A 19,644-nucleotide genomic window follows, 5' to 3' on the forward strand; every position below is an offset into this window, starting at 1 on the left:
AAGGGTTCACACAGCAGCTGCCCCGTCACAGGATGGCAGACCTAATGAGAACCCTGCCTCTAATAGGCTCAGGGAGGGTGAGTTGGCTCCTCCTGAAGGGGAAGGCGAAAGCATTGTCCTGGGGGGGCGTCCCGCCAGCTTCCAGACTGGACCAATCAGGGCCGCCTTTCTCTGACGCCCAGCATCAGTCTCTAGGACAGCTCTGGTCCCCTTGGTTTGTGGTAACAGGTTTTCTTCCCCCCTCACCCATTAGAAGTGGGGTCAGTGAGGTTAGAGCCTTTCATCTCTGAACCCCTAGCCCCGAGCATAGTGCCTGATACAGAACAGACAACCACCAAGGGTTGGTTTTATGTTTTTTTAATTGAGGTATAATTGATATGTAACATTATATTAGTTTCAGGTGTACAATGTAATGATTCATATTTGTATACATTGTGAAATGGTCACCACAGTAAGTCTAGTTAACATCCATCACCATTCGTAGTGCCAGATCTTTTCCTTGAGATGAGAACTTTTGAGATCTACTCTCTTAGCGACTTGCAAATATGCAACACGCTATTATTAACTCTAGTCACCGTGCTGTACACAACATCTCCATGAGTTATGTATTTTATAACTGGAAGTTTGTACCTTTTGACTCCCTTCACCCATTTGCTGCCCCATGCCCCTCTCCAGCAACCACCAATCTGTTCTCTGTATCTGTGAGCTCTTTTTCTCTTTTAGATTACAGTGAGATCATACAGTATTTGTCTTTCTCTGTCTGACTTATCTCACTTAGCACACTGCCCTCAAGGTCCATCCGTGGTGTTGCAAATGGTAGGATATCCTTCTTTTTTATGGTTGAATAATATTCCTGTGTATGTGTGTGTATCACATCTTCATCCATTCATCTGTTACTGAACACTTAAGTTATTTCCATATCTTGGCTATTGTAAATAATGCTACAATGAACAGGGGAGTGCAAATATCTTTTTGAGTTAGTGTTTTCATTTCCTTTGGTTAAATAGCTGGAAGTGCATATTTTTTGAGAAGGGTTGTTTTATTTAGAATCAATGAGTGGGCAAATGTGTCCAGGCTTACCAGCCAGGATGGAAACCAACATCTCCTGACCTCTCCCCTCCCCCACCACCAAAATCTATATGTACACCTTTTCTGCACCAGTCCCTGCTCTAAACCTTAGGGATACATCAGTGCAGAAAACACAGAGAAATCCTTGTCCTCATGAATGGACATGCTGGTAGAAACAGAGGTAGAGACAGACAGTAATAGACCAGTGCTTACCATGGAAAAAGTAAAGTAGAAGAGGGTGATAGGGAGGGTAAAGAAGGGAGGATGGCAGTTTAAAATTAGGAAGTCAGGATCCCCTTCCTGATCAGGAAGGAGTGATAGGGCTCAGAGAACAGGGTTCGAGAGGATTGGCAGCATTCTTGAGGAACCCCTGCCGCAGCCTAAGGTGGAGTTTTCCTAGGACTCTGGGAAGGAAGTTCTTCACGGCTCTTCCTTGGTGCTTGCTCCAAATGACCAGACACCCTATTTATGTGGGGTGTGTGGCTGAAATATCAAAGGCCACTGACTGAGCTCACTGTCCCAAGGTGGGATTAAGGGTGAAGATAATATAGACATGTCCCCAATCAAGGCTTCCTGACTGGACACATTATAGAAGGATATAGGTGTTTTCTTTTATCTTTTTTCTGTCTTGATAACAGTTAAGATCAGGTTTATTTACACATAACAAAATCTAAAACAATAGCTTAGCCAATAGAGGGTTTATTTCTCTTTCACATGAGAGCCTTCACATGGGGCTAGTGTGGCAGCTCATAGTCATCAGAGACCCAGGTTTCTATCTTTCACCATTCTGGTATGTGGCTTTCATCCTCAAGTTTGCCTTATAATCTAAAATAGCTGCTGGAGCTCCAGCCATCACATCTGCATTCCAATGTAGCTAGAAGGGGAAAGAGCTCTCCTCCAAGCTGAGTTAGTTTCTTCTAGTAACCTTGTCAGAAGTTTAAAGGAATAGTTTCTACTTGCATCTCATTGGCCAGAACTTAATCCATTGGGCACATCTATCTTCAAAAGAGGCTGGGAAATATTTTAGCTGGACACTTACCCACCCTAACAAAATGTGGTCCTTCCTCTAAGGAAGAGAGGAGTGTGGAAACTGGGAAAGCAACTCGCAATGACTGTTTGCTTGTCCATTCACCAGTTTACTCTGCAGATCATCCCTGGGTAGGTACAGTTGGTACACAGCCCAGGCTGGAGAGAGAGAGATGTAGGGAGAAATCCCACACTGCCCTAGGTGGCCGCCAGTCTGTGGGGAAGGCAGGTGCTCAGACAACTGCAGTGAGCATGGTAGAAGGAATGAAGAGCCTCAAGGGGGACAGGTCACTGGTGAACACAGAAGTAGAAGGAGGGCCTGCTTGTAGGAAGCTTGGCTGGTGAGGACACTAGAAATAGTATACCTCGGGTCACAAAGGAGGCTGTGAAGGCCCTCTGGGTCAGATCAAGGAGGTGTTTGAAAGCTGGGTTAGGAGTGGGATATTTATTCTCTTCTTACCTAGCAGTGGACAGTTGGTGAAGGTCAGGGAAGGACAAAATCGGGTCCACACGTAAGACGGGTACTGCTCAGCCCTGCCCCCCAACGTACATGTAACCTCCTCTGTTTGGACCTTGGAGGGGCTTGTGTTCGCCGGCTACCTAATTCCCTCTGCAGTCAGCACCCCAGTTACTCTTCGGCTTCTGTCTACTGCAGGGATTTGGCATCCCTCGACCCACCTGCAGGTTACTCTCTGGGAGTCCCTAGTGCCTGGATCTGGGGACCTCACCTGGCTCTCCATTCCCGCAGTGTCAGTGTGACTGAACGTGATGACCCCTGAGCCTCTGGGACAGCCAGGTGCAGTGGGGCCCTAACTTCTGCCCACCCCACCCCGCTCCTTCTGTCTCTTGATCCTAGACCAAGTGTGAGTATCCCTGCGAGGGGGCGCATGGATGCCGTCTGCTGCAAGTGTAGGCTGTCCTCCCTAAGGGCCTCCTGATGTCTAGGTTCAACCTCTTGTTCTGCAAACCAGGATACGAAGCCCTAGAGTAGTAGAAGTCTTGTCTGAGGTGCAGGGCCCCTCTCCTCTCTGGCCTGGCCAGTGGCTGTACTTTCACAGCCACCAAGGAGCCTGTATGATTTATGAGTGTCTGTGTTGATTATTAACCTTTCTTCCTGGCACAGGATTCTGTGACACTTTTATACCTGAATGGGAAGAGAATTACACGTGAAGGTGATAATTCACTGTTCTCCAGCTGGTAATTATAGGCCACACGGTGCCTTTGCACAGTCTTTCCCTTAGGGCAAAATCCTTTGGCCACGTTTACAGTGACCTGCTTTGCCCACAGCGAAGTTTTGCTGGTTGTAGCATTGAGACTTGGGGAAGAACAGGGCATCGGAGTCGGAACAGACTGGGTGAACTTGGACGTATTGTTTTACTTTGCTGGGATTCATGTTTTCCGTCTATTAAATGAGGATGACAGTTAACGATAATGATGCTAGGGCCATTTATTGAGCATGCGCTAGACATGTATTCCGGGCTTTCGTTCACTTCCCTTGAATCTCTATGGTAATCCCATGAGGCTTGGGTTCTTGTACCCATTTTACTGGTTGGGGAGACTGAGCCTTATAGAAGTTAACCTGTTTAAGGTCACATAGCAGACCAGTAACAACTTCATTCTAGTTGTGGAGACAGAGAAACAAATGACTGTATGGAAAATGGTGGCACGTAGTGAGAAGGATGGTTGAGCTGGGAAAGGAGGTAGCAAATGACAAGAGGTTCTATCTTAAGGGGTCAGAGAAGGCCTCTCCAAGGAGGTGATGTTTGAGCAGAGGCCTGAGTGGCGCAGGCCGTGAGGCTGTCTTGAGGAGGAAGAGCGAAGGCCGTGATGATACTTGGCCATTCACGTGCAGAAAAAGGGCTCTTTTGATGGTTTCAAGACCTGGGCACACAGCAAGGTAGAGTTTGTGGGTGGGGGCGCCCTGGGTTTTTGAAATTTCATATATGTGTGCACACATATATGGGGTGTGCCTAGAGATCTGTTATCCAATAGCAAATTCAGGAAAGTGTCCATATTGCAAAAAAAAAAAAAAAAAATTTCAAAGGACAGAATTCTCATTGACGAGTGATGCCCTTTCTTTGCTAAGAACCCAACCCAGAGAACCTGTGCCCAATAGGCCTCAACAGGTCATGTCATGTTGCCTGCCTGCCCCCATCCGGGCGGGTGTGTGCATCTTAAAGCTGTCACTCAGGTGACTCCCCCTCCATACTGAGGTGGCTGCCGGCCGGGGAACTGCTCCGGGTCCAGGACTGCAGGTAACAGCCGAGTGGTCATCAGTCTGTACCTGTGAGGACTTCAGGCTCTTAGCAGTTGGGGGATGAGGATCCAGCTACCATGGGGGTGAGGGCATGGAAGGAGCTGGGTGGAGGGTCAGGGGCCCTGGTGAGTGGACTGGAGTCTACACTGACCCTCCTGTCCTTATGACATCCCAGCAACACATTCTGGTCTCTACCAGACCAGAGGGGTCTGAGACTGGATGTTCTGCCCAGAGCAGCACGAACACTTAGGGCTTTAAGGATTTCAGGAGAGTAGAGCTTGGGGAAGCCGGACCTGGACGTAACTCTGTATGTTCTAGGCAATAAACCAAGGACGTACTCAATGTGTGTTAGCAGTAGCCTCCACACTCCCAGCATACTGGCCATTCTGAACTAGAAGTGGCCCCCGCCCATGTGGACTCCAGTCTAATGCAGACATGGCACCTGTGTGTATCTGTGCCCACAGCAGACATTGCTAATCGATCCTGGCATCCCTTTTGCCTGAGGCTGATTCCACCTTAGGAACCAACCCCACACACCCCGACCCCCATCCGGTCAGCTGTTGCAAGGCCATCAGGGTGACAGGTATTTGCAGCTCTCGTTCTGAAAGATGTTGGGAATCGTGAGAGGTTAAGGGATCATTGAGGCCAAGAGTAGGGGACTGGTGCGGGCTCGGTCATTACAGCATTGCTGTGATCAATCCATCAGATTGGTCTGTTTCCATTTCTTCTCAGTTTTAGGGCTTGCTTTTTGGTGTGTTTTTTTTTTTTTAATTTTGTTCTAATGTATATGTAAGTTGTTCATTTGGTTCCAAAGTTAAACCCATATTAGAAGGATCCTCAGAAGTCTTGCTTCCATCCCCTTATAGGGGAGTCAGAAGTTACACGTGGACTTTCGACGCCTGGTGGGTCAGCACCTCGAACCCCTGCATTGTTCAAGGGTCAACTGTACATATAAATATCGAACTGTTACGCTATACTCCTGAAACTAATATAACGTTCTATGCCAATTACATCTCAATAAAAAAGTGAATAAATTCTTTGAAAAGGGTGCACGTTTCTCTACAGACTCACCAGCAGAGTGTGTGCTCAAACTTTTAGATTTTTGCTAATCACATGGTTAAGAAATAGTATCACCGAGTTGTGATAATTTCCTCCATCTTTTTTTTTTAATATTTTTATTTTCTCTATATGGTTTTTCATTTTTCATACAGTTTGCTCACACTGTGGATACAGAAGGAAACTGACACGCCTTACCTTTCATGAGCCCATAGGCTGATGAGGGAGGCAGACACCCAGACCAATCATTTCCTCTGTGACACGGGGCGAGGGAGCTATCAGCCCTGGCAGGCTGGACGTCACTGGGTGAGGGAGGAAACGGGGGCTTCTTGAGGGAAGGAGTGGGTAGGGGACCAAGGCAGCAAGCAGCTTCTGTGAGGCCCTAGGGACAGGCTAGTCTGAAGGTGGGACTAGGAGAGCTAAGGCAAGGGCTCCTGGGTGGCTCATTCGTTAAGCGTCTGCCTTCGGCTCAGGTCATGATCCCAGGGTCCTGGGATAGAGCCCCGCATCGAGCTCCCTGCTCCGCGGGAAGCCTGCTTCTCCCTCTCCCACTCCCCCTGCTTGTGTTCCCTCTCTCGCTGTGTGTCTCTCTGTCAAATAAATAAATAAAATCTTTAAAAAAAAAAAAAAAAAGCTGAGGCAAGGGCCAGGCTGGGAGAGCCCAAATCCCGGACTCACGGAGACTTTCTTCTGAGGGCAGCTGGGGCTACAGATTGGTCTTGTGCAGGAGTGACATGGTCAGATCTGTGCTTTCGGAAGGAACCTCTGGCAGCTCTTACAGGGTAGAGTTGGGGCGTCAAACAGGGAGGCTAGCTGACAAGTAAGGACTCGGGGCAATCTCAGTGAGACCTTCTGGAGCAGGGGACCAGACAAGCCCCATCAGGGAGCGAGGGAACAAGGCTGTGGGACCCCGCAGAGGGCCCACTTTCTCTACACCCCTGCTGAGTCTGTAAGGGGAGATGTCCTTGTGCACAGCAAACCTCATCTTCCCGGAGGCGCTGTCCCTCTCCCTGCTGTTTCCCACAGACCCTCAGTTCAGCCACTGTCCCATGCAGGGAGGCCCTGGGACCCTCAGCACAAAGATCGTGAAAGCAGATGAGAGCTTTTTGTAAAACTTAATGTAATTCATCCTTCCTTTATTGGGTACTTTTAGGACTCAGTATTCACTCTCTCCTTCAACAGATAATGACTGAGCACCCACTATGTGCCAGGCACTGTTCTAGGTGCGGGGAACAAAACAGGCAAAAAAGCCTTGTCCCCCTGAAGCTCCTCTGTATGTTATAGAAAGTGTGGGAAACTCCGTGAAGTAAAGAGGAAACAAATCGCCAGCAGGGACAGGCCCTCTGCAGTTGCCCCCTTCATCTGGTGTATTTGTAGGATTGCTTTATGCTTTTTAAAACAGCACAGTTGTGATCACACTACACAGTCAGTGTTGTACCCGGCTCTTCGTAAATAACTGCTTTAGGGACCCGCGTCACCTCCTGTGGGATGGATGGACCACATTTAGTCAACCAGCCCCCCGTTGTGGATTTTAGGTTGTTGGCCCATTATTTGCTATAATAAGTGATAGTGTGATGAATGTCTCCTTGTGCGTGAACTTGTTTCTCTCCTTGTTTGGTCATTAGGTTAGATTCTGGAAGAGAAGTTCTCGGGTTCAAGGGCTCTGGATATTTTCAAGAGTTTTACCCATGATTTTACAGAAGAGGCAAATCAGTTTACCTCCCACCCCCAGCAGTATATCAGAATGGGCACACAGTTCTTCCCGGAGCACTCATAGGCCTTTGGATCTTGACAGCAACCCTGCTGGTGTTGATGAGCAGACCAAATTCCAGAGAGGGGTTGGGGCTTGTCTGACCTCCACGGGGGCAAGCTGGCAGGGGGCCGAGCACGTGCCTTCCAGAGGAATGCTGATTCTCCTTTTTTCCCCCACAGCCGGTGGATCCCTCCTCTGTTGCCTTGGTGACCCTTGGGTCCTCAAAGGAGATGCTGTTTGAAGGAGGTCCCAAACCCTGGGTCCTCGAGCCTTCCAAGTTCTTCCGGAACATCACCTCCGAGGACACAGACAGCATCAGCCTGGCTCTCTTTGGGCCCTCTACCTCCCGGAATTACCAGCAACATTGGATCCTCGTGACCTGCCAGGCCTTGGGCGAGCAGGTGAGAGGGCCGTCACCCCTAGACCCATCTTGTCCAGAGGAAGGGGTGTAAAGTCCCATTCCCTGAGTACCCTGCTGTGCTTACAGCACCATTTCACAGACAGGCAAGCTGAGGATCAGTGAGGTGGCATGACTGAGTGGATAGGCAGTTTGATCGGGGTGCAGCACTTGGGGACCTACAGGACAGCTTTGCTAGAGCTAGCACCCTTTCCACTGCTGGGGTGACCTCTTCTCTCTCTGGGCTTCATCATTGCCCACCACCAAATGGGGGATGGGATGAGACCGGGGGAGGGGTCACAGTCAGAGGTCTCCAGGGTCAGGCAGATAGCATTAGTGAGCAAGATTTCAGCCCAGGTTTGGCAGATCTTTTTGGTGTTTCAAGATAAGCCAGGAATCCCAATATTTTTTTATGTGAAATCCCTCAATTTTTGTTTTTTTGCCATGCCGAAAACCAAAGAAATTCAGAGACTGGGTGGACCAACACAACATGTCTGTGACCTGAACTCTCGTGGGGCTAGCATGGGCTGGAGAAAGCAGCAGCTCACCCAGCAGGCCCCCTGTGGCTGCCACTCCGGAGGCTCAGCGCCGAGTGCTCATTTTGCTGATAGTAGGGATCTAGCCCACCATTCACAGGATGCCCCGGAGCCGGGAAACAAAAAGCAAGGTGGGAGGCCAGGGGGGATCAAGAAAGATAGGAGAGAGCCCATGTCTTTAGGGAAGGGGAGAATGCCCTTACACGTGCAGTGGGGCAAAGAACGTCAGCTGACGTCAAAACACACATGTGCACATCACCCGAGGTACCCTTGTGAAGTGTGCCACACCCAGACTGCCTTGGTGTGAGCGGGAAAGACGCACATGAAAGCCCCTGATTCCCACTGGCTTTGGCTTAAAAAAAAAAAAAAAAGTTAATAAGAAAATACTTTTTTTTTAAATTAAGAAAAATGAATAAGAGAATAAAGTGTCTCCCCCCTGGCTTGGCTTGGTCATCCGTGTCCCTGCTGGGCCGTAGGAGTTGGCCCTCTGAGCAGAGGCACCTCTGGGATCCTCCCACTCCATGCCCTGTGCCTCACTTCCTTGGGGTCATTGCGGTAGAGGCCGAGGGCCTGCAGGTCAGCGTGGAAACCACCCTTTGTCCTGCCTTGTGGTCAGGGAGGGTGAGGGGCTCTAAGACCCGACCACTGGGTCCTACAGAAGCGTGAGTCATTTGAGGGGTCTGGGGTGCTTCCTTGGGATGGGTCATTAGCTGGGTGCTCACAAAACTCAGGCCTGGGCTTGATTTCTGAGGTCTCAGCTCTAAAAGCAGACTTAAATTTCCCTCTTTTGTTGCATCTTTAATCATGGCCTCTGCAGCAGCCAAGTGAACTTCTCTCAAAGAGAAGGAGGGCATACAGGCTGAGGCCCCCACACATCCATCTGCCATGCACGCCTCTGTCCATCAGCACACACCCTCCCACACCTGCACCTCATTGTAAGGGATCTTCCAAGTCCGTGTGGGCTCCTCATTTGAAAACCCACAGGCTTGGGAATTCGCTCCTACAACTGTGGGGTCCTCGGGGGGTCCCGGGAAGCCGTGAGGCATCACTGCAGTGGTTTGGCCAGCATTTGTAAAGGACACTAGAGCCCCTGTCTGAAGGCCTCTTGCGTGTTGAGAGAGCACTCCCCCCCCACATAGGTCACTGCGCCCTTGTAAGCCCCTGGTGGTGCAGGTCTCAGCTGCCCATTCTACAGAGCAGCAAACTGAGTCCGAGGATGCTGGGTGGTGAGGCCAGGCTCACAGTGGAGCAGGCACTCAGACTCGGACTGCTCCTCTGCTCGGCCAGGTCATCGCCCTCTCGGTGGGGAACAAGCCCAGCGTCACCAACCCCTTCCCCGCGCTGGAGCCTGCCGTGGTGAAGTTCGTCTGCGCCCCACCCTCCAGGCTCACCCTGACCCCCGTCTATGCCAGCCCCCAGCTCGACCTGTCGTGTCCGCTGCTGCAGCAGAACAAGCAGGTGGTAAGTGAGCAGTTCTCAGGGAGGGCGGCGGGTCAGCGCTGCTCTCTTGCCTCCATGCTCAGCAGCCCCCGCTGAGGGCCTGCTCCTGGTCAGCTTTTACATATCGGGGGGCTGAAGGCCCAGAGAGGCGAGGGGCTCACCTGGAGTCACAGTTGCTCGTGGCAGTGCCAGGTGGAGGTAGGGCGCCTCTGGTCCCAGGCTCGGCCCCCTCTCTGTGTGGCACTTGGCAGTTGGTAAAATCTCATTAACTTCTGTGACTTGGGGACCTTGAGGTGGGGCTGTGGCCTGTGGGCAGTGTGTGTGTGGTCAGAGTGAGGGCTGCTAAAGAGGGGTGACCAGCTGCAGCATTCTCCGTGAGTGAGGGGAACGTAGGGGGGCTGTGTTTCAAACATAAGCGTGGGAGGGGGAAGAAAGTCACTTGGGGGTTGCTCTGACAAGCAGGGATGGAAGGTAAATCCCACAGGTCTGGTCCCCTTGGGCTTACGGCTGGTCTAGCCCCCCAGCCAGGACCCCCAGAGGCCAGATGACAGATGTAGAGGACTTCAAAGCCCTCCTGTTCAGGGTCAGGGATACCAACACCCTCCCAGCCAGCCCATCCCCCAGTCCCTTCTCAGAGGTGGAGACTGGGCAAGCTGCTTTTCCCTCATTCCTTCAACATGTATTTGTCCAGCACCTTCTGTGTGCTGGGCGCAGAGTTCTGGGTTCGAGAATACAGAGTACTCAGGACAGGTGAGGCACCTGGAGGGGACAGGAGACCAGGAGGCCCACGGATAGTAGACAAGAAGGGCAGAAGGTGGGAAGGGCTGTGGAGTGAGGGAGGTAGTGCAGGACACCTACCAGTGAGGCCACTTCAGATGGAGCCATGAAAGGCCTCTGTCGGGCGGACACCTACCATGTCAGGCCCCGTGGTCACGGCTAAAAAGAGCTGCAGTAAGGGTGTCCCGAGCAGGTAGAGTGGCAAGTGCAAAGGCCCTGAGGCTAGCCTAGGGTCTCTGCGTGCCTGCTGCCCACATGGTAATCAGAACGGTTGTATGTGCCAGGAGCTCTCACTGTATGCCTCGTTCCCCATCACCCGGACCATCTGGAAGGCCAGGCTTGTTGCATCCCCTTCATGGGTTTGCTCACGAGGCCTGGAGGTAGGCAGGATCCTGGAGGCAGAACCTAGATCTGCCCAGCTCCAAGTTTTCAGTGCCTCCTCTGTGGCCCCTGCGGCTGCTTCTCTCCTCCCAGCCCCGGCCTTATGATCAGCCCCAAGGCGTGTCCCGCTGCCCTCTGCCCTGCTGGCTCCTGAGGGGCCCTGTGTCTCCTGGAGCCACCTCTAGGGATAGGACACTCTTAGCTCTTTGCTGTTTGCCCTGAGAGGACTCAGCACCCATAACAGAAGCTTTCTGAAGCTATTTATGTAGGCAGCCTCTCCCACCAGAGCAGAGAGATTTGGAGTTTGGCTCCCCTTTGGGTGAAGAACAGCTTTGTGTCTGGTCAAAATACATTTCTTTGAAGCTCTGTGGGGGGTCCCAGACTCCAGTGTCTAGGACTTGGGAACAATTCTGTCTGTCTGGTGTGTGACTCTCTGCCTCTCGGCCTCTACGTCCCCTGCAAGTTTAGTTAACTTGTCTTCCTCCTGTCCTGGTGGGCTTCTGCCTTCTCTCAGGCTTTCCGGATTGCTCAGCTCTGAGGTACGTGGCCATAGGAGCCCCTCTGCTGCCAGCAGTGCTGGTCCCTTTAAGAGTCACTGCCTCGACAGCATCCAGCACAAAGTGAGGGTTCTTTGTGCCCAGCCTTGGTGCACTCTCCCACCACCCGCCACGGCAGCCAAGGTGTACCTCCCTGTTTCCTCTCGACAAGTGAGGAGAGCCGGCTCTGAGCCTAGAGCTCCTCCGGGGGCTTGTCACCATGAAGCCGTGTTCACCCCTAGCTCCGGCCCGGCTGTTGGTGGCAGGGAGCAGGTGGCTGTCATTCCCAAGCTGAAAATCTGTGTGTTCAGGACCTAATTCTTCTCCCTGATTTTGGGGGCTCTTGAGATGAAAATCCTGAAAGCTTCACATTTTAAATCACTTTCATGTATTTAGCACATTATCCCTAAAGAATATAGTCATGCTATGTCTGGACTCTTCTGGACAACCTGGCCTGTTGGTCCACTGGGTGTGAGGCCAGGAGTCAGACAGCAGCTGACATCAATAGGGACTGATGGCTGGCTCTGAATTCCTCCTTGAATGACCTGGGTGACAGCGGTCTCCTAGGATTATAGGGGACAAACGTGAGTAGACCGAAGGTGTTCAGAATGGTAAATGTTACACTTCTTACCTTATTCTCTGCTTAGACCTGGCCAGCAGCTTCTCATTCCCCCAGAGCAAAAGTCAATCCCCTTCTGTGACCTGCAGTCCCTGAGTCCTGGGCCCAGTTAATCTCCCCCCACCTGCTCCACCCATGCTGGGATGCCCCGTCATGCTGTGAGCACCCTGGAACGTGCCCTGTATGCATCCCCAACTTGCTGTTCCCTCTGGCTTGACTTCTCTCCTCTCCTGCGCCCCCAGGATTCCCTCCCTGCCTCCCTGCCTCCTTCACCTCTTGAGGGTACTTTATTCAAATGTTACCCCTTGGAAGGGTGTCCTCAGTCTTTACACCTTACTGAAAGTTCTTCCCTTCCCTCAACATTTCTGGTTCCCTTCTCTCCCTGCCCCTGAGCTCTTAACATCATCCAATGCTGTAGAATTTACGTGTTTATTTCCTTCTTTGCGAGTCTCTAGAAAAGAGCCCTCCTCGTGGTAGGAGGTCAGTAAGGTGATGGACAAATGAGGGCGCAGGGTGCTCGTTCCTGTGTCTTCTGCCCCTGACTCTTTTTTTTTTTTTTAAGATTTTATCATTTATTTTGACAGAGAGGAGAGAGAAAGTGTGTGTGAGCGCATAAGCAGGGGGAGTGGGAGAGGGAGAGGCAGGCTCCCCTGCTGAGCAGGGAGCCCGATGCGGGGCTCCATCCCAAGACCCTGGGATCATGACCTGAGCCGAAGGCAGATGCTTAATGACTGAGCCACCCAGGCGCCCCTCTGCCCCTGACTCTTGAAGGCCCAAATGCCCGGAGAAGCCAAGTGGGGTGCTGCTGAAGGAAGGGGGCTGGCGGTAGGGGAACCAGGGGGTACTGACCTGGAGAGCAGGTGACCCTCTACAGGACAGCCTGCCCCTCTCAGTTCCAGCCCCTTCAAGCCCAGGCTGGCCAAACTTTCTTATTTTCAAAGGAAAAAAAACAGGCAGATCGATGGGCATCTTGTCTTCACACGCTGGGCACTTGCCAAGTGAGCTGTATCTGGCCGTCTGTTGGCTGTGACCTCTGGGTCAGCGCAGAGTTGTCTCTCTTGACTGAAAGATGACCGGCAGAGGAGCATGGCTCTGAATGGACTTGTGCGTGTCATAGATCTCACTCGCCAGGAAATAATGGACCTCAGACACAGAATCGCTGGGCCATGCATCAGGCCTGGAGTTTCGGAGCTGTGAGTCGCTCGGGCATGGCCCCTGTGATTTATGATCTCACTAGGGGACCTTGAGAAAGATATATCCCTGCCATGCATCCTGGGTGTAGTATCAATTTAATTTTATACCTCTCCAAAGCCAGAAGCCACCCAAGATGTGTTTGCAGAGTAAATTATGGGTGAGGCCAGACACCAGAATGGAGCTGACCAGTCAGAGTGACAAAGTGGAACCTGATTCCGGCCTGACCCCAGTCCTCGGCTTGGGTTGTCCTGTGTTCAGCTCACTGCGGCTGAGCACCCGTTGCGTACCGGGAGACTGATTAGTCAGGGCTTGCGTGGAGCCCCCGCCCGACTGGTGCATCGGGGAGAGGCCACACAGTCAGGGGAGGCTGCACACTCATAGGGGAGGGCCTGTAGGCTTTAAAATTAGACCGGCAGAGTTCCCAAAACCTGTGTGACCTTGGGCAAGTTGCTGAATGTCTCTGAGTCTCGACCTTCCTGTTTGTAAAATGGGGATAATATTGTTGCCCCAAATGCCTGTTGGAAAGATCCAAGCATGCTTGGCACAGGGTGTTAATGTCCTTCCCTGGGAGCACAGGGGGAGGGAAGGGCATTAGTTTTCCACCCAGGTTGCTTCTAGAGGAAGCATCTAGAAAATGCCACTTCTTGTCCCTGCGCAGAGTCAACAGCTCCTGGCTCGAATCCAGAATTGTTACAAGATCCTTTGCATCTCCAGGGGATTATGCTGACCTGAGTTTAAAATATGCAGCATGCTTTGGTTCAGTGTTTGGGGGCAAGACAGCTAGAAGGAGCTGGGGAAGAGCCCTCCTGGCACCCATCAGGAGTTCGGGGACAGCCTCAGTCTGGATAGGTGAGGCTAGGCTGCAATAACAAGCACCCCCAGATCCCAGTGCCTTCCCACAGTACAGTTCACTTCTCCCTCGTGCCACATGTGCATCATGGTGGTGGGGGACCAGGCTTCGTGTCACTGTTCTCTTCCTTCCGAGACACAGTTGGTGAGACAGCCACCATGTGGAACATGGCCAGAAAGAAGGAGAGCCTGGCAGGTTGCTTTGCCCTGGAGGCATTTTAAGTCAATTTCCCCTTTCACCGGTCAAAGTGAGTGACATGGTCACTCCTAACTGCAGGGGCCCAAGAAGTAGAGCCCTGGCTTCTGGACCCGTGCCTGACAGAGAACTGGACACACTGGTGACCACTGCAAGTGACTGCCCATTTCCCGACTTGCACGTTTGTTTTAGTGAGCCGGGCTCTTTAAAATGATCTCATATGACCCTTACTTAAAATGGAGTCCTGGGAGGTGGGTTCTGTTATGATGCCCACTGCACAGACGGAGGAACTAAGGCTCTGGGAGGTGGGCAGTTGCCTGGGTGGTGAGAGGTCGAGGTTTGAGTCCAGGCAGTGGAACTCAGATGTCTATGTGCTTAGGGTCCCCTGTTTTGCCCCCTTGCCATCTGGGCAGGGAGCGGAGGGGATGAACCAGTATCTGGGAGGAATGAGGCCGGCTTGGCGTGGGTTCTAAGGGGTGGATTTGCTTGGGGAGCAAGAGGTAGTGGTAGAGTGGTTGTAATTCAGGGTTTGGAACTGAACCCTGAAGGTGTACCATTCATTTCCCGAGTCGCCTTTGATTTCTTCCCTGGGACTCTGCTTCCTCACCCTTAATATGGGGATGACTCCTCCCATCTCACTGGGATATTTAAGGATCAGGTGAGAACTTGGCTCCAAGAGGAGCTTTGCAAGCTGAATGACTCTGGGACATTTTAGAGGTTGTACTTGGTGTTCCTGTTAAACCCTTGGGGGCGGGGGTCATGCTGGAGGAGCTGGGCGTCCATGGGCCAGGGAGGAGGTGGCAAGGATTTGGGAAGGTAAGGCCAGAGAGGAAGCAGAGCAGCCTGGCTAAGGTGGTGGTGGGAGGGGGGTGGGCTCTAGGGCAGGGTCTCCTGACCTTGGCACTCCTGACATTTTGGACCAGATCCTTACTTCTTGAGGGTTGTTCTGTGCATTGTGGGGTGTTAGGCGGCATCCCTGATGCTCACTACCCACTAGATGCCCATTGCAACCCTTCCCCCCCACCCCACAGTTGTGATCATCAAAAAGGCTTTCGGACATCGCCAGGATCATGCTTGGGGGAGCAAACCTTTTCCCCCTTGAGGACCACGGGCTGGATGGAGTAAAAGGCCATGTTGGACAGGGCTATGAGGCATCTTGACAGCTGGGCAGCATAGTTAGTGACTTGGCCCACCTCATCACCAGGCCCGGGGAGCCCTGAAGGCAGCCAGCCAGGTCCAGAGTGCCCGGTTCTGGGCTTGGCCAGGATGTGGGACTTTTACCTCTTGCAGGTTCCAGTCTCCAGCCACCGCAACCCCCTGCTGGACCTGGCCGCCTACGACCAGCAGGGCCGCAGATTCGACAATTTCAGCTCTCTGAGCATCCAGTGGGAGTCGACCAGGCCCTCGCTGGCCAGCATCAAGCTTGAGCTGCCCATGCAGCTGGTGGCCCAGGGCGATGGGAGCGGCCAGCGGAAGCTGCACGGTGAGCTGGGTGGGGAGCCTGATGACCCAGACCAGGAGTACAGAGTGTAGTGAGACCCAGGGGGACGGAGGGGGCACTGAGGAGGGCTGGTGGCAACTGTGGACCCCACTGGATCCCTCTTTCAGGGCTGGGCAGACAGGCTCAGGCTCAGGGCAGGGGAGTGTCACGTCCCAGCTTGCACAGATCAACCAGCCTCCGAGACCCCTGTGGCTCTGAGCCACGCGCCTTCCCAGACCCGTGGGCAGCCAGAAGTTGCGGCCAGCGCAGCTCCCCGAAGCCGCACCGTGGCACTTTGCTCAGGGTCTGGTAACTCTTACGGTGCATACAGTTGAAACAAACTCGCTTATGTATTTTTAGGACCAGAGATTTAAAACTGCAAGTCGGAAGGAGGGAGGGGCTGCTTCACAGGCGGCAAGGGGGCAAAAACCCAACATCCGTTCTCTCCCTGGACTCAGGTTTGCAGGCCATCTCGGTTCACGAGGCATCAGGGACCACAGCCATTTCCGCCACCGCCACAGGCTACCAGCAGTCCTACCTCAGCACGGCCAGGGTGGAGCAGTCGGTATCTCCCCGGGCCCCGGGCAGGGTGTCCCCCCTGCTCCTGCTCACGTCCTGCCCGCTGTCTGCGCGTCCCGAGCCCCTGAGCCCCCTCCGTTCACCAGCCCATCCCCAGTCGAGTGCCATGGGGTCACGTGAACTGGGGCGCCTTCCCGCTGGCCTCCTGCCTCCAGCACCCCCATCCCCCACGCCTGGCACTCAGGCAGCTGGTGGGATCCAACTTAAAGGCAGTCAGTCTGGCCCTGGCACCTCGTGGCCCCTGCACACAGCTTTGGGAGCCCTCGTGCTCATCTGTCCCGCCTCTTCTCCCGCACAGCCCTGACCTCACATCCCACCCAAGGATGTGCCTCAGTGGCTCGGGCCTCCGTGACTTGGCACCCAGAGTCCCCACTGCCTAGAAGGCCATCCCCCTCCTTCCCTTCACTCCTCCCCACCCGGTGGCCTCCCGCTCATTAGTCCCAGCCACAATGTCAACCTGTCTGCAGAGTGGTCCCTGAGCCCAGGCACCGAGTACCTGCCCCCCCCACCCCCCGGCATGGTATAGATGCCCCCCACATACACACTGTTGCCACCGTCTACATACACTTGGGTCAAGGCCTATTGAATCTTATCTCTCTACCCTAGCATCTCACGGCCCCCCCGCAGAAGCACTGCTTGTGGGTGGCAAGTGGGTACATATGAGGGGGGTATGAGAAGGGCTCCCCAAGAGGGGTCTTGCCTGGATGATCCCCACCCCATGGTGAGGGAGGGGCAGCAGTCAACTTGGGTTTTGTATAGGACGAAGGCAGGAGATGATGGCTGGAAGGAGAAGGTGGGCCTGGGTTCCAGGAGACCCTAAATGCCGGGATAAGGAGCTTGAAGTTGTCTCCTGGGTAGTGGGGAGCAAGGGAAGCATTTGGAGGGGGTGGGACTCCAGTGGGAGCAGCACTGAAGCTGGCCTGGGGGAAGGTGGCCCTCAAGGAGTACACCTGTATGCCCCTGGTGGCTCAAGCCCTGGGTCATCTGTCCCCACCTGCACAGGGAGTCCCTTGGCTCTGGGTGGCCTCATGGGCCTCCCCCTTCAGGGCCTTGGCACCTAGGCTCTTTGGCCTGTGGGTTTTTCTCTAGTGATACCACCCACACCTTCGCTTCCTTGGTGTCTGCTCACCTGAGAGTCCCCCCCATCCCTAACCTGCCCCTCACTGCCTTCACAACCCCCCCTAAGCTCTGACACAAGTCCTTCATTTACTTTCCCTTCTAATCCTGACCTCCAGTAAATTTGCATCATTGCTGAGGGCAGTTATGGGACCCCTGGAGGCTAGTACAGTGCTGGGCACAGGGGAGGTGCTCAAGCACGTGAGTACACAGCAGGTCCGAGCTGGGGCGGGTCCAGCAGTCTCCCTTAAGGTACACGTCGCAGCATCACGTACTCGGATACGTGCACCACCCACGGGGGCAGGGGCCGTGCTTGTTCCCTTGGGAGCCCACCATGAGGACGCCCCTCCACTCAGCGCCTTTGCTGCTTGCCCAAGCCCCGGCCCCTCACACACGGCTCTGCAGCTGGTCATCTGCTGTGTGCCCCCGCTTTCCTGGGGGGTGGTGAATCGCCTGCTTCACGGGGCCTGGCAGGTGGGGTGGGGTGCCGGCCTTGGCAGAATTACCGGATGTCTCAAAGGGATGTGGCCTCTTGTCTGGGCTTGGAGCATGATGGTTTTCCCGGGGCTGTGTCCCCAACATAACAAGTACTCTAGGGTGACGCCAGGACCTGGGGTTTCTAGTGCTGCCCTTATAGGGGTGAGGCCCGTGGGCTGGCCCAGGGTTGGCCCATTGTCTTGGATCTGATGGCACTGCCTTGCCCCTACAGTACGACCCTCTCATGCCCGTGTCGGCCTCCATAGAACTCATCCTGGTGGAAGACGTGAGGGTGAGCCCGGAGGAGGTGACCATCTACAACCACCCCAGTGTTCAGGTACAGATTCTTTTCCCTGCCACGATGCTACTTGGGCGTGGCCCACAGGGGCCCCCTCGCTTCTGACACCCAGGCTGACCCCTCCTTGCAGACCGAGTTGCACATCAGAGAAGGCTCTGGCTACTTCTTCCTCAACACCAGCACTGCAGACATCATCAAGGTGGTCTACCAGGAGGCCAGGGGCGTGGCCATGGTGAGTGCGGGCCCTGTCCCTACTCTCCTTGCAATTCCTCATCCAGTGGCCTTAGGTTTAACAGAGTGGTTATTTCCAAAGTAGGCACTTAATCACATCGGATGCAATTAGCAAGGTCTTTAGAGTCTGCGATTCATCGTTTGTGAAACTTTCATCGCTTGTGAGCTACCTTTGTGACTTTCATTCCACGTCTACAAACTACCCACACCGTTAGTTATTAACTAGTGGTTTCATGTCTGTCAATCTTTTAATTAAAACATGATTATATAAGTAGCACTATAACAATGATAAGGAAGATTGCTTTTGAAAGGTATATTGGCTTTTTCTGTTCTTCCATATTCCTTTCTTGACCCTCTCCCTATTCTGGCAAATACTGACTCAGCTGTGCCCACAGTATGGAAGAATTTAGCATTCTGTGTTTGTCAGGGGTTGCACCCTAAGTTTTTTCCCCCATGTTGCTATGTAGGCTGGCTGATTTTTAAAAAATAGATTTTTTAAAGATTTATTTATGTATTTTAGAGAGAGAGCGGAGGAGAGGGGCAGAGGAAGAGGGAGAGAGAATCCCAAGCAGACTCCATGCCGAGCCTGGAGCCCGATGCAGGGCTCGATCCCACAACCCCGAGATCATGACCTGAGCTGAAACCAAAAGTCAGACGCCTAACCGAATGTGCCACTCAGGTGCCCCTAGGCTGGCTGATTATTTTTATGTAGTCGTTTGTACTTAGCCATTCTCTCTTTGTAGAACATTTGAGTTGTTTAAATCTTTTTGTTTTTTAAAAATAGCCCCATAGAAATCCAAATCAAAACCTCAATGAGATACCACCTCACACCAGTCAGAATGGCTAAAACGAACAAGTCAGGAAACGACAGATGTTGGCGGGGATGTGGAGAAAGGGGAACCCTCCTACACTGTTGGTGGGAATGCAAGCTGGTGCAGCCACTCTGTGTGTTGTTAGAGGCAGCATGAGGGTTGCTAGAAGTCTGAGATCATAGGAAATGGTCCCCAGAGCATTTTTGTTCCCTTTATAAAAGAAAGAATAATTCCCTGGCCATCCCTCCTGCCATGTAAATGAGTCTTCACTGTCACATCCTTCATATTAAAAGGAAAAGCTCAAATCATAAATAATTCTGACTGCTTGAGACATGCCTTGCTTTGCTTTACTTCTGGGGATTAAAAAAGAACTCCCCTGTTATTTTTTTTTTTTTAAAGATTTTATTTATTTGCGAGAGAGAGAATGAGAGAGAGCATGAGAGGGAGGAGGGTCAGAGGGAGAAGCAGACTCCCTGCTGAGCAGGGAGCCCGATGCGGGACTCGATCCCGGGACTCCGGGATCATGACCCGAGCCGAAGGCAGTTGCTTAACCAACTGAGCCACCC

At 52.9% G+C, this 19,644-nt stretch overlaps 1 protein-coding gene across 2 annotated transcripts in view; it reads left to right on the forward strand.

Moving 5' to 3' along the window:
* The window catches only part of NUP210 (nucleoporin 210), a 100,888-nt gene that overhangs the window by 49,113 nt on the left and 32,131 nt on the right, over nt 1-19,644 (forward strand). For both annotated transcript variants that reach the window (XM_081822784.1, XM_081822783.1), the window contains exons 15-20: nt 7,340-7,561; nt 9,381-9,554; nt 15,376-15,568; nt 16,024-16,130; nt 17,970-18,074; nt 18,166-18,267. In XM_081822784.1, the coding sequence (XP_081678910.1) occupies nt 7,340-7,561; nt 9,381-9,554; nt 15,376-15,568; nt 16,024-16,130; nt 17,970-18,074; nt 18,166-18,267 (903 nt within the window). The remainder of the gene's footprint in view (nt 1-7,339; nt 7,562-9,380; nt 9,555-15,375; nt 15,569-16,023; nt 16,131-17,969; nt 18,075-18,165; nt 18,268-19,644) is intronic.

The sequence above is a fragment of the Leptonychotes weddellii genome, chromosome 1 (assembly GCF_054177405.1).
Source record: "Leptonychotes weddellii isolate Sample4059 chromosome 1, ASM5417740v2, whole genome shotgun sequence".
NCBI classification, from domain to species: domain Eukaryota; kingdom Metazoa; phylum Chordata; class Mammalia; order Carnivora; family Phocidae; genus Leptonychotes; species Leptonychotes weddellii.